Here is a 15,261-nt window from a genome sequence, read left to right as displayed (position 1 = left end):
GCCCACCTTTGGATCAAATCAATGACCTTAAGAAACTGATCATATCTCCAGCATGGTAAAAAGGTTGATTGACCTCCTTTCTATGTATAAGGCTATAATGCATTCACTAAGCCTGTGTATCAATTCATCCTAGCAAAATCTCATCAAATTATTTCAAACCACTACTAAATGAATTCATATTGGTCAAAAGCTTGACAGTGATGAGTTGTAATGTATGATCTCTTTGAAGATCTGTCGGAGACTTTTTCACCTTAAGCATTTCATCACTTCTACTGAAGAATGACCAGATATATTGAGGTATAGATCAACACAATTTCAGAAAAGTAGGTCACTCAGACCTTATCATCAAGTTCTAGCATCAGATGCGGTATGTGCTCTTCTCATTGTTGAAGGTTGTATGATAACCTGTAGTTTTTAATTTCTGCGTCAATTGGGCTATAGTGTTCAGGTCTGTCTGGTAGGTTTCATTTGACATCTAGATTTATTGGTTTGATCTGTTTCTTTGCTACTATCAAATATAAAAAAAAAGATGTACCAGACAGACCTGAACACGCCTTACAATTATTTCATATACTAAGTATATTTGCCCTATTGCATATAGTATCTGAGAAATAGACAAAACCAAGAAAACCAAACATTGTCCACTGAACCATAAAAAAGGTGAAGGTCAGATGATACCTGCCTCCAAATATAGTTGACCTACTGCTCAAAGTATCTGAGTTATGGACTTGTCCAAGTAACTTTAACCTTGATCACTGATCCATGAAATAAGATCGAGGTCAGGTGAACCCTACCCAACAGACAGGTAACAGACAATAGGGACAAAAACATTATTTCCTACACAACTTTGTTGCTATATCAGTATAAATAAGCTTTAAGTATTAAAATGAAATCAATAAGAATCTGTAGATAGTTTTATTCTTGAAGTTTAATACAATATGATATATACATGATCAAATTGAAATACTCAAGTACAATATTAACAGATGGCTGTTTTAAACTTGTACACATTTTGAAAAATTATACATTCTAATGATATTCATACTTTTCAGTTAATAATAAATATGAGTAAAATGAATAACGCATTGATTTAGTATCTTGAAAACTTCCTTTTACTATAGTTTAATTGATGAATTACTTGCTGGAACTATACAATTAAAAATCTTAATAATTTTATAAAACCATAGAAAATTAATTTTTAAATATATATATTTCACATATTTTTACTACACATGATTTAACATTTTGTTTCACAATTTATACCAAACACATCTTAGTTTGCATATTTTTAAACAAACACATTGATCTTAAAAATTTTGAACACATTTTGGTTTTGAACAAAATTTTAAACCCATGTAATATCTGTCAGAACACACTTTGGTTTAAATTCTTATTTTAAGCATATTTAAATACCATAGGTTTTAACGATGATTTTTATAACTTAATATATCTGAACACATTTTGTCTGTCTTTCTGAACACATCAATGTTAGATCTGAAACGTTCCACAATTTGAATTACACAAAGGTGATTTTAGATTTGGCTTGGTTGACCTGCCACACATTCAGTTCTTCGTATTCCTCAATACAAGCATCCACTTGATCTGGTTTGAATCCCTTTGAGGTACACTGTTCCATGACATCCGTTATCTTGACTGTTCTGGGGCCCTTCAGGGGGAGCATTTCTCTAATCAAAGCAAATACCTGGTCAACAACATTCTGTGTTCTATAGGGAGAAAAAAAAGTTGTACAATAACTAAGAAGAAAAAATAGGATTAAAACATTAATTGTGCAATCATATAATGGCAAGTTTGTTTTGTTTTGGGATAAAACAAATAAACTTTTCCATTATCACCTGCTTAGAATATAAAATATTAAATTCAACCTAGTTTATATCTAAAGAAAGAGAAATCACATACTAACTTATATGATAAATAAGTCCCAAAACTGATGAGCAGTAAATCAGGCACTTTTGAAAGCCTACCAACAGCCCAACACCAGTTGTTGATTTTAAAATTGTAAGTTTCCATTCTTGCAAGATATAATGAATGTTTGTGTAAAGTCTTGTATGAATTTGGACTATTGACAAGTATTCAAATACAATAATGTAATCAATCAGTTCAAATTAAAAATCTAAACTTAAAATAAAATAGAGAATGGAAATGGGGAATGTGTCAAACAGGCAAACAACCCGACCATAGAACAGACAACAGCTTTTTGTAGAACAAGATAACAAAGTAAAAAAATCATTATTATCTGGACATGTAAAAACATTCTTCAATTATACATGTATTTTTTTTTTCAATGAGGACAAATCTTTGGAATGTGAAAACTGAACAAACAAACCTGTTGTGTACACTATGTGATGTATTAAGTGAATCTTTAGACATTTCCATCAACCTCATGGCCTCATTCACATCTTCTTTCTCTACCACATCAGCAAGTCTTAATCTAGCCTGAAAGGATTATTTATAAATATGTAAAATATAGACATATTGATCATAGACCAAGTCTTAATCTAGCCTGAACAAAATGAGTAAACATATTCAGTTAAGACGCAAGAAATCAATAGGAAGGCTATATAAGTTAAGTTAGCAATGTACTGTCCAGTGCTCTAGAAGAAAAAACATATCAACACAGAATGTGTGATGACTAAACATGCAAGGATAATTAAACCTTATTTCTCCATTAAAATATTGAAGCTCAAATAAGTTTTGATTGTTTGGTTTAAAAATTTGACCAGACAACAGATTCTCCTTAAAATTGATACATGTAGTGAAAAATTGCAATAAACTAACCAGAGCTGTAGACAATCTTAAAACAGCAAGTAAAGTTCTAGCTGAGGTAAATGTTGTGTCTTTGCTATTTCTGGCCTCTTTCCTCATTTCTACATATGCTCCTGTAATGTAGTCAGCCAATGTTTCAGGAACTGTTGGTTGCTTTTTCTTACACAGTGCAATATATCTCCTATAATAGTAAAAAGATAGTTGTAAAGTTTTGAGATATAAAATCATGAATAAGTCATAAACCACATAAAGTATCGATCTGAACAAGAAATTTATCAGAAATCTATTTGTACCATCATTATTTTCAACATAGTATTTGTTTCTTTTCCTATTTTTGCATGTTAATCTTCCTTTTAAACGTAATAAATTTTGTCAACAAGACTTATTGTTGGTTGAAAGTAACTTCTTTTGCTTATGGCCCTTTCTTTTATAAACCATTTCAAATTTTTATCGTATTGGTCAAATTCTTGTTAACCTATTTTGCTTAATCTTGAGGTCTTCTATCTATGAAAACAAATGTATCCTGGAATTTTGACCTTCAAAATTCTTTTGTTTGGTTTTTTTAACACATATGCAAGGGTGTTGTAAATCATGCATTTTTCATACGACTTCTTAAATTATTTGTTTTCTGAAAACATACAGGCCTATTACCTCATTAATTTCATGTCCAGTGGTGTGAAGTGCGTAGGTGGTTGAATGTTATGTTGGTGGACATATGTGATATGTTGAGCCAGTCTCAGATCATTTTCTCTGTCTGACTTGTCCTGGATAAGCCAAAGAACATCAAACCTGGACAAAAGTGCAGCTGGAAGCTGAATGTTCTGTTCTAATGATTTTTTGGGGTTGTATCTTCCATATGCTGGATTAGCAGCAGCCAGGATGGACACACGAGCATTTAAACTGGTCATGATTCCTGCCTGTAATAAAGGAGTGTTGTCAGTTTTGTAACACAATACACAGGCATCAATTAATAAATCACTTTTCCAAATGTTGAGTATTGGTATTATCTCTCTTATTTTCAATAAATACTATAAGGTTTTAAACACCTTCAAATAATGGATCTGTGAGAGAAATAACAGAAACTTTTAAACCTAGTCATTTTTGGAAATTAGCAACAAAAAAATCTAAAATATTGAAAAATTTAGTCTTACACAATCCATGATTTATCCATGAAAATACCACAAACAATCATAAATGATTTGATATAAAAGACTTTCATTAGCCTTTTTCACACAGTTAGAAGAAGTTTTTTTAGTGAATTCTCATGGCGTGCAGACAATGTACTTGTGTGAACTATACAATGCCTTCTATGATATGCAAAAAGCTGCTTCTTTTTTTCATTTACAATACATTCCTGTAGAACAGATTTATATCATACTAACCTTGGCAATAGAAATTGTCTGTTGCTCCATAACTTCATGAATAGCAGTTCTATCCCCATCCATCATCTTGTCAAACTCGTCTATACAACAAACACCTTGATCAGCCAGGACTAGAGCACCTCCTTCTAGAGTCATCTCCCCTGTAATGGGATCCTTGGTAACAGAGGCTGTTAGACCAACACCTGAAGATCCTCTTCCAGTGGTGTACTGACCTAAAAGATACAAAGAGACAATTAAAAACACCTTGCTCAGCCAGGACTAGGGCACCTCCTTCTAGAGTCATCCCCCCTGTGATGGTGTCCTTGGTAAGGGAGGCTGTCTGATCTACACCTGAAGATCCTCTGACTGTCAGTTGTGTACTGACCTAAAAGATAGGAAAATGAAATATGTTTTCCTTACAAACACAATACTTCTTCACCTCTCTAACTGTGATATCTTATGACTAAGTTGATAGTACATGAACATGATGAATGCTAGTTCCTTGCTTGAAAAGATTTATTGCAATATCTTCCTAAAAAATGGTTTCAGTATGATATGTGCATTCAAAGCATAATATAGAAGTAATGTAAGCTTTATTAAACTAGAGGCTCTCAAGAGCCTGTGTCGCTCACCTGTTACTGTATTTACTGATGTCGGTCATCTTCATTGGTAGGAGGGGTCATTAGACTCTTTTTCTAAATGGATACCCTAATGATTGTGGCCAAGTTTGGTTAAATTTGGCCCATAGTTTTAGAAAAGAAAATTTTTGTACAAGTTTACGGACAAAAAAATTACGAAAAGTTGTTCAATATTGACTATAAAGGGCAATAACTCTGTAAGGGGTCCTCTAACAATTTTGATCATGTTGACTTATTTGTAGATCTTACGTTGCTGAACATTATTGCTGTTTACAGTTTATCTCTATCTATAAGAGCATTCAAGATAATAACCAAAAACTGCAAAATTTCCTTAAAATTATCAATTTTAGGGCAGCAACCCAACAACGAGTTGTCGGATTCATCTGAAAATTTGTGAGGGGATAGATCTCTTATTCTGATGGACATTTAAATCTTGAAAGATTTGCCCTAAATGTCTTAGTTTCAAAGATATAAATCAAAAACTGCATTTTACCACTATGTTCTAATTTAAGCCATGTCAGCCATTTTGTTTGGAAGGCGGGGTCATCAGACAAATTTTTTAAACTATATACCACAATGATAATTGTGGCCAAGTTTGGTTAAAGGAGTAGGTCGGGTAAGACCCCTTTTTGGCCCCAAAATATAACAGTTTTACAAAGTTGTTAAAATGTAAACTTTTAGTTATTTATTGGACAGTTAAATGCTTCTGCTACATAAATATGGGCTGTTTTTGACCATACAATGCACATATATCGGGTACTAGCATCATTAAGTCATGCTAAATTGCTGAAATCTTCAAAATTCTGTCATTTTAGTTAAATTTTAGACGGTTTCCGTGTAAAACGAAAGTGGCCGCATTCGTGTTCATCCTTAATATTGAAATGTAAGTTGTGCTTTATGATAATACATAACATATATAAAGATTGTGGATGAACACGGATGCGGCCACTTTCATTTTTGACAAAAACCATCCGAAAAGTGACGTTTTTTGGCATATTTGAGAGATTTTTCATATTTGAGCTTGAATCGGATCGTTTTTAATGACTAAATTAGTTAAAAACTTTCACAAAAACTAATTGAATCAAGTGAAATAGACACTTAAGTGTTTTAAAAGTGGTCAAAATCTTTCGTTAGATGAAACTGAAATTTTAGGCCAAAATGAGTCCTTACCGGACCTACTCCTTTGGACATGTAGTTTCAGAGGAGAAGATTTTTGTAAAAGTTACAAAAAATGACAAAAAGTTGTTAAAAATTGACTAAAAAGGGCAATAACTCCTGAAGGGGTTGACTGACAATTTTGGTCATGTTGACTTATTTGAAGGTCTTACTTTGCTGAACATTATTGCTGTTTACAGTTTATCTCTATCTATTTTGGTATTCAAGATAACAACCAAAAACTGCAAAATTTCCTTAAAATAATCAATTCAGGGGCAGCATCCCAACAACAGGTTGTCCCATTCGTCTGAAAATTTTAAGGCAGATAGATCTTGACCTGATCAACAATTTTACCTATGTCAGATTTGCTCTTAATGTTTTGGTTTCAAAGATATAAGCCAAAATATACATTTTACCCCCTGTGTTCTATTTTTAGCCATGGCGGCCATCTTGGTTGGATGGCCAGGTCACATTTTTTAAACTAGATACCCCAAGAATAATTGTGGCCAAGTTTGGTTAAATTTGGTCCAGTAGTTTCAGAGGAGAAGATTTTGGTAAAAGTTTACGGACAACGGACGCCAAGTGATGAGAAAAGCTCACTTGACCTTTCAGGTCAGGTGAGCTAAAATACAATCAATAATTGTAATTAGGTCTGCAGCAAGATTTCTTCTGACAATGTAACAAATAAAAAATTTGGCAAATTATGAAAGTTATAGGTTATTTATTTTCACATTTACTTCTCTAATAATCTATAAAACAAAAGATGTTAAAATGCAGATACAAGTGCATACCAAAAGGTATTGACTTGCCATCAGTGGTTTTTCTCCTTAAAATTATTATACACGGAACAAAATGTTGAACAGCTCACTAAAAGCCTCCCTTTGCCTCTTATAAACACTTCACCAAATAAATGTTTCAGTGACATTTTATATGCAACAGCTTTACATTATTTAATTCTAAGGATATTATGAAAAACTTACATCTTGGTGCCAATCTGTCAATGAAACCCAACAACTGAGATTTGGCCACACCAGGATCTCCCATCAGACAGATGTTTATATTGCCTGAAATAAAGTTAAATTCAAGATCAGAATTTTTTTTACATTGTTTTAAACCACCCATACTTTACACTTGTCCACTTTTGAAGACATTTAAATGATCTTTTAGTGATAGGGGTGCTAACTCAATCATGTCTACTCCATACCTTTCATTCATATACATCATGACAGGTATTCAAAATGCTATCATTGTTTTCATAAAAGTAACTTCAACATAATGAACACTTCCTTTCTTTCTTACATTAGGTTACAATTGTGGTTTGGTAATAGGTTGTTCTTTTTTTTCCCAATAGAACTTGAAAATGTAACTTAGTTACAATGAAAAAGTAACGTTTTAACATTATACATTTCTCACCTCTGATTTTCATTCCTCTAGGTGTTTTATCCACTCCACCTACTAATAACAATAACAAAGCTTTCTTAACATCTTCATGGCCGTATATTTCTGGTGCTATACTGCTGGCTAACTTGTCGTAGAAATCATCCTGGGCAACCTGTCTAATCTCATCCTCTGAAAGTTCTTCGGCTGATAACTCATCATCTTCTGTTTTGTTCATTTTTACCAATCTCTGCAATATATGACAATTTCTTTGTGCAATACAAGAACTTAAAATTGTTTGAAAGTAGTCACAGAAATTATTTCTTTCACAGCTTCATTTGAACAATTTCAATTTTTATCACCTTCCTTTTTATTTGTTTTCCCTCAGTAAATGTTTTACAGATTTAATCATTTGTTTCTTTTTCTCAGTTATAAGAAGAGACATACCTCAAGAAAAGTCAAAGGGATAAGAGTGCACAACAGATAATTGGACACTTTTCAATTTAAAAAGTGGTATAACATATGGACAGTGAAAGTGACAAAACAAAATTAAAACTTGATCGGAGTTTGGTGGTTATAAGCAATGTGTTATATACAAGTTTCTCAACATTTAATTGAGAAAAATTCAAGTTAGAAAATGGAAACCAATTTTAAGATGTACAGAATGAATCATTTCATTTTTTCAGATGAAATTGTCAAATCTAACAGAGAGCTAATAGTTCAATCATATTAGACTGTGGTTATATCCAAGCACAAATGATTTCTTTAACATGTATGACATTACTTACATGAGCTTCTAGGTATGTCTCGGCCAGTAAACCAGATTGTACCTGAGTATACCCAGCTTTCATCAATGGCAAAAATATCTAAGCAAATTGTTAAGGACTAATAAAAGAATCATCAACAACACTTCCTTTTTTTTTTAAATAGATAGTCTCACAAGGATCAGAAGAAATGATCTCTGATGTACAATAAATGTTGTGTATTTTTTGGATTCACAAGGATCTCTTATTATCCCTACACACTAGTATGAGCCAAAATAAATATTGAAACAGTATGTATTTTAAGAAGGAAAAACATTTTCATGCAAGCTTTTTCTACCCTCCTTTTCAGTAACCTAGCCTATGTGTCGATAGGTTCAGCAACTGAAACAAGAACTGCATTTTTTCTTACTTGCTATAATGGATCATCTAGCAATTCCCAACCCCTAATAGTTAACACCAATGCACTTCTTTAACAAAAAGGATACTCCAGTGATGCTGACATGGTCTCCAGGTTGTGTATTACGTGTCATTTCACCTCTACAGTACACGGTCATAGATCTGGGAATGTTTCCTACTGGGACTTGATCACTCTATAAATATAAATACATAGTGAAAGGTTTAGGACTTGAAGCTTTGGAGATTTAAATCCACGATTTCGCAACATGTGTATACATTTATTAAAGTGAACTACCATAACAAATCACACTAGAATATGTATGTTCAATTGTAAAAAGTAAAATAACAAAATAAAAAAAAGTCCCAATCCCAGAAGAAAATCTAAAACTGTTAGTAACAAATGTCTATTTGAGTTTTGGATAGGCCATTACCCATTTCCATTCTCAATTTTATATAAGATTGATCATCTGAATTTCTGAATATCAGCTTAAATAATTTACACAAATGATTATGTAATTTACAACTACAACAGAGTATCTAAACAAATTTGTCCATGTAACAAATGAGTTCATAATGATGTTAAATACTAACATGTTCTTGAATTTTGACTTCTTGGAACTTGACAAACTTTGATCCTCTAGTCTGTAGGTATAGTCTGCCACCAGATCTGTTTGTGGTACACTCCTGGCTTGGACACATGATCAAAGGCATAAAGGAGGGAGAATTTATCTAAAAGAAAACAAAACATTTCAATATAAACAATTTCATGGCAATTGTCAACATTTGTTGTACATTCCTGGCTTGGACATATAAACAAAGGCATAACTGATGGAGAATTTATCTAAAAGAAAACAACAAAATACAAATATTTAATAGCAATTTCCTGGCAATTGTTAAATCAATTCATAAACATACGCATAAGCAATTTTGTGGATTTTTTGTTGTTTATCATGTCCACTTTGGTTTTTTGTTGTTGCTGTTAAACTATTGGGTTATTGACCTCTTTCCTATTAAATTTGTTCACGAATAATACAAAATTCCATTTCAATTTATTTTGTGAGCTGCTTTGATAGAAGGCTCTGAACTGAATTGAACAATTGTACTTTATAGGCTTACAAACGTGACCAATTAACACTGTCAATTGACCATAAAATGTACATAAGAACATTTTCAAATTACACTTCTTTCCACTAAATTCACATTACAGTGCAATGGTATAGAATGACAATATGAAGCCAGAAACCAAATTTAGCTGATTTATAGTTCCTGGGAAAATTATACAGAAAATCACATGGGTTCTGCTACTTTGAAGTAATGAGGATTCTCTCAGATTGTTTTCAATGTATTTGAACAAATAATATAGAGAAGGAGTCATTCATTCAAAATCAACCATTTTCAGTGCATTTAATTGAAACACTCTACAATATAAGCAAGAACTATTTGTAAGTAATTCCCGTCGTGTGCACATGTATAGACTTACAGGTTGGTATGTCTCATTACCACATGTATCACATATGTAGGTTAAGAACTATTTGTAAGTGACTCACTTTGTGCACATGTATAAACTTACAGGTTGGTATGTCTCATTACCACACATATCACATGTGTAGGTTAAGAACAATTTGTACGCGACTTATTTTGTGCACATGTATAGACTTACAGGTTGGTATGTCTCGTTACCACACATATCACATGTGTAGGTTAAGAACAATTTGTACGCGACTTATTTTGTGCACATGTATAAACTTACAGGTTGGTATGTCTCGTTACCACAGGTATCACATGTGTAGGTTAAGAACAATTTGTACGCGACTCACTTTGTGCACATGTATAAACTTACAGGTTGGTATGTCTCATTACCACACATATCACACGTGTAGGTTAAGAACAATTTGTACGTGACTCACTGTGTGCACATGTATAAACTTACAGGTTGGTATGTCTCGTTACCACAGGTATCACATGTGTAGGTGGCCACCATCAACATTGGTTTGACCTCTGTAGCTCTGGTTACGATACCCTTCACACACACTAATTTTCCTATACAATCAGCTTTCACCTCTCGTATAGCTACATGTTTATCTTGTGGTGGTAGTTTGAAATAAACTTCACTGAAAAAGTTTAACCAATCATTTAACTAAATTTTATCATTTAAACATTTAATTTCAAGAACCTGATCTAATATTTCTGGTTACTAAAAAATAAAATTCATTTTCAGACTGATATTAACATTTTTGTTCACAACCTTTAAAAGCTAGAGATAACTTTAACAATCTATATTAAAGTTCTAATGTATTGACTATTCCTTCATTGTCCTTGAAAATTTTGATGAAGAAAAATTACAAAACTGTTTATTCAGTCAAATTTGTTCACAGCAGCTTAGAAAAGACAACTATATCCTGTTTTACAAAATTTAAAGTGAAACTCACAATAATTCAGTAAATGAAGAAAATACATGTTGACAACTTATAAAAATTGTATTCAATACAAAGGTATAATACGAATGTGAAGTTGAAAGTACACCTACTATCTTCTCATGAGCTCAGCAGGATATTTATTCCTTGGATCTCTGGTGACTTCTTGTCCTTCAGGGTGATTACGCTGTTCCATCAATAATCTGTGTTCTATGTAAACATCTAATGCATCTTTATTTGCAACCTAAAAAAAGTATACATTTCTATACATCATTTTAATTTCAAATTGGGTGACAATTTTTTTTAAAAGAAACATGAAATAGCAAGAGAGGAATAGTTCATGTGAAAAAAGAAGCATATTAAATTAATTTTTTTAAATCATAAATTTCAACTTTCATTTTTTCTTCTAAGAATTACCTTTTTCTGAAAAATACATACTTTAAAATGCATTGACATCACTGTCATTATATAAGAAATAAAAAAAATGGATAATAATTACCTCCCTTTCTTTGTAGTCGGGAAGTATTTCTTGAACAGCATCAGCAAACAAGTTGATATAGCGTCTGGTGTTTTCCACCATGGCCAGAGCCAGATCTGGATCATGTTCCTGTACATCTTCTATGTCTATTGTCAGGGCAACTTGTTCTCTGTGTGCAATCCTCACCTAATTTGAAAAGAAAGGAACCACATCAAGTTTGATCACAACCTCGAAATAATTTCCTTTTTAGCTCACCTGGCCCAAAGGGCCAAGTGAGCTTTTCTCATCACTTTGCGTCCGGCGTCGTCCTGCGTCCGGTGTCAACTTTTACAAAAATCTTCTCCTCTGAAACTACTGGGCCAAATTAAACCAAACTTGGCCACAATCATAATTGATGTATCTAGTTTAAAATTTGTGTTTTTTGACCCGGCCAACCAACCAAGATGGCTGCCATGGCTAAAAATAGAACATAGGGGTAAAATGCAGTTTTTGGCTTACAACTCAAAAACCAAAGCATTTAGAGCAAATCTGATATGGGTTTAAATTGTTTATCAGGTCAAGATCTATCTGCCCTGAAATTTTCAGATGAATCAGACAACCCGTTGTTGGGTTGCTGCCCCTGAATTGGTAATTTTAAGGAAATTTTACTGTTTTTGGTCATTATCTTGAATATTATTATAGATGGAGATAAACTGTAAACAGCAATAATGTTCAGCAAAGTAAGATTTACAAATAAGTCAACATGACCAAATTGGTCAGTTGACCCCTTTAGGAGTTATTGCCCTTTATAGTCAATTTTTAACCATTTTTCGTAAATATCCATGATCTTTTACAAAAATCTTCTCTGAAACTACTGGGCCAAATTAATCCAAACTTGGCCACAATCATCATTGATATATCTAATTTAAAATTGAGTTTTTTTACACGGCCAACCAACCAAGATGGCCGCCACAGCTAAAAATAGAACATGGAGGTTAAATTTTGGTTATTACTCAAAAACCAAAGCATTTAGAGCAAATCTTACAAGGGGTTAATTTGTTTATATGGTCAAGATCTATCTGACCTGAAATTTTAAGATGAATGGGACAACTCGTTGTTAGAGAGCTGCCCCTAAATTGGTAATTTTAAGGAAATTTTGCTGTTTTGGGTTATTATCTTGAATATTATTATAGATAAACTGTAAACAGCAATAATGTACAGCAATTTAAGACTCAAAAATAAGTCAAAATGACCAAAATGTTCAATTGACCCCCTAAGAAGTTATTGTCCTTTATAATCAATTCTTAACAATTTTCATAAAATTTGTAAATTTTTACTAACATTTTCCACTGAAACTACACGGACAAGTTCATTATAGATAGAGATAATTGTAAGCAGCAAGAATGTTTAGTAAAGTAAGATGTACAAACACATCACAATCACCTTAACACAATTTTGTCATGAACTGTCTGCTTCCTTTGTTTAATTCACATATACCAAGGTGAGCGACACCGGCTCTTTAGAGCCTCTAGTTTATCTAGACACAAAAAAAGTTTGTGTCGCAAGAGTAAAGTACAAATGAGTTATCAAGACATTGAATATTGCGATAGTGCCAAATTGGATATGCAGAACATCTGTGTAAATGGAGGAACATGTAATTTTAAAGGATTTCTAAACTTGCAGAAGCCAAATAATATACAGTTGTTAAAATATCAGTGCATGTTAAATTTTTAATTCAGCATGTGAGAAAATAGATTTTAACCTATGTGAAAGTGTGAAACAGTACAATCTATCTTTGAAATTTGAACTGACACATTAGATCCCTTATTTGTCAATCTCTATATATGTATGCCATAAATATTTAACATATAAATTACCAGCTGTTGTCCATATACAAAATCTTTACCACTGTCATCTCCGTCTTTGTAAAATTCTCGCAGGAAAGTCTTTATTTTGTCTGAAAAAAAGACATTCAACATTAAGCATCATTTCAGAGCATTTTTGTTTGTACACTTTTAAAAAATATCACTTGATGAAGATATTTAAGATGACAAGAACATGTCAACACTCACACAAAAGGTAAGAATGTGTATGTTTATGTAAAAAGTTGTAACTGTCAGCATAGTCCGAGATTACTCTGACGTCCGACGGCTGTTTTGCCAGACAAGCTGGGGCCATGGGACGTCAGAGCTTGTCCCATATCAAAAAGTGGATATTTGCCCACCCAAAATAGATGCGCTGCTGTAACGCTTCTCGAGCTGACTGAGGGCCTTGGAATTATATAAATCTGGCTTCAATCTCTTCATTTTTCATTTGTCTCTTTATTTATGCAAGTTTCACCTACCTGCCAATCTTTATTTTCTCATAAATAGACAGTTTTCACAGTGACAGTGTCAGAGTAATCTCGGACTACTGTCAGCAAAGATTCCATGGCAAAATTGGGTCTATAACTTAATTCTTACCCCAAAAATAAAGGCTTCAGCATTAATGTGTCATAAGAAGAACTACAAATTGTCTGTACATATTATATACAACATGATACAAGCGTATATATATATATTGATCCTTTCGTGTAACGAAGCCTTGTTGACCCAATTAAGATGATGAAGTACGACTTATGGACTTTTATTACTTAATAATTTTGCGTGTCACAAAGAAAATAATTTGAGGTGTAAACACGGCCATTTTAGACAAATGCTTATCATGATCCTTTAAAAGTAGGATATCATATAAATACAACCAATCAATGAGTATCTTTACAGAACAAACACATCAATTTTACTTTAATACACACCAAGTTCTGCCTGGTAATCTCTGGGCGGCATTTTTCGATGTTTATTCAGTCGTCCAAGTTGTACACAATGCTTGATGGAAACGGCGGGAATTATTTGCGTTAACGGAAGTAGATGTTTACACTCGGAGAATATCGGCCATTTCCGGTTGGATTCCGATCTACTTTCGTTTTATCTCTCGTGTAGTAAAGTGTTGATTTTTAAAACATTTGTTATAGGACACAATTAAAATATTCTTTTAATTACGACGTTGTAATTAAATAAGTGAACATAAAAACAAATCGTTTTGTTAACTTAGAGAAATCTTAAATTTTGTTTAAAAAACTAATGATATCTATTTTTATTAAACTAGAGTTAATAAAAACAAATCTGAAGTTGAAATCATTTTGTTATTTCTAGTTCATTAATGCCTTATTTATTATATACGATAAGATATTTTATTAGATTGAAATCGAAAACTGTCGGAAGTTACCTAGGAAATAAACATTAATTATGCATATAATAATCATACAGACATAATAATATATCTGACAATGAAATAAATCTGATTAAGTTGAGAACCTGTACAACGAGGGATAACTCAATTTATTCAATTTAACTTATCTCTTGTTTCCTGGATCTTGATAGGCTAAACATGTTTTTTTTTTAATACAGATTGAATGCTGTATAAAATCTTAATCTTCATATCTTTATTCTTCATGATGCATTTACAAACAAAGATTTTAATATTTCTCGGGAAACATTGAAATAATGAAAGTGAATTTTCTAAGAATTTTAAGTGTGGAGAATTAAAAAAAACATAATGCGGGCCGCACTAGTTTGTTCAAAATGAAGTTCATTTTCTAATAAGGTATGTGAACAATGTTGACAGAATCTTAGTTTAACATCTAGTCCAGAAGCTCATTTTCCTTGGATTGTATTTAGTTTTCGTTCCAGTCTCCCATTTTCTATTCGGCGAGTCATGTTATGGTCAAGGCGTCAAGCTTAAGTTATTTAAACGTTCTTCGGTTGTGTCAATTATTGATATTTTCATAATTGAACAGGTATTGGAGAACACAACACACAGTACAAATCCATATTTACTATATACTAGTATATTTGTTGTATATGCTGTGTTTTCCGG

At 32.5% G+C, this 15,261-nt stretch overlaps 1 protein-coding gene across 1 annotated transcript; it reads right to left on the bottom strand.

Moving 5' to 3' along the window:
• Positions 1–901: 901 nt before the first annotated feature.
• Positions 902–14,276, bottom strand: LOC134710272 (DNA replication licensing factor mcm7-like). Its single transcript, XM_063570559.1, has 15 exons — positions 14,141–14,276; positions 13,224–13,303; positions 11,389–11,553; positions 11,003–11,133; positions 10,406–10,586; positions 9,067–9,204; positions 8,565–8,669; positions 8,104–8,181; positions 7,352–7,565; positions 6,919–7,002; positions 4,167–4,378; positions 3,436–3,701; positions 2,797–2,965; positions 2,345–2,454; positions 902–1,724 (listed from the first exon to the last, which is right to left on the bottom strand). The coding sequence occupies exons 1-15, from the start codon at positions 14,169–14,171 to the stop codon at positions 1,517–1,519; spliced, it is 2,172 nt and encodes a 723-aa protein (XP_063426629.1). The 5' UTR covers positions 14,172–14,276; the 3' UTR covers positions 902–1,516.
• Positions 14,277–15,261: the final 985 nt, after the last annotated feature.

Source organism: Mytilus trossulus, chromosome 3, assembly GCF_036588685.1.
Source record: "Mytilus trossulus isolate FHL-02 chromosome 3, PNRI_Mtr1.1.1.hap1, whole genome shotgun sequence".
NCBI lineage: Eukaryota > Metazoa > Mollusca > Bivalvia > Mytilida > Mytilidae > Mytilus > Mytilus trossulus.
Note: the sequence above shows the minus strand (reverse complement) of the source record. Positions and strands in the feature narration are given on the sequence as shown.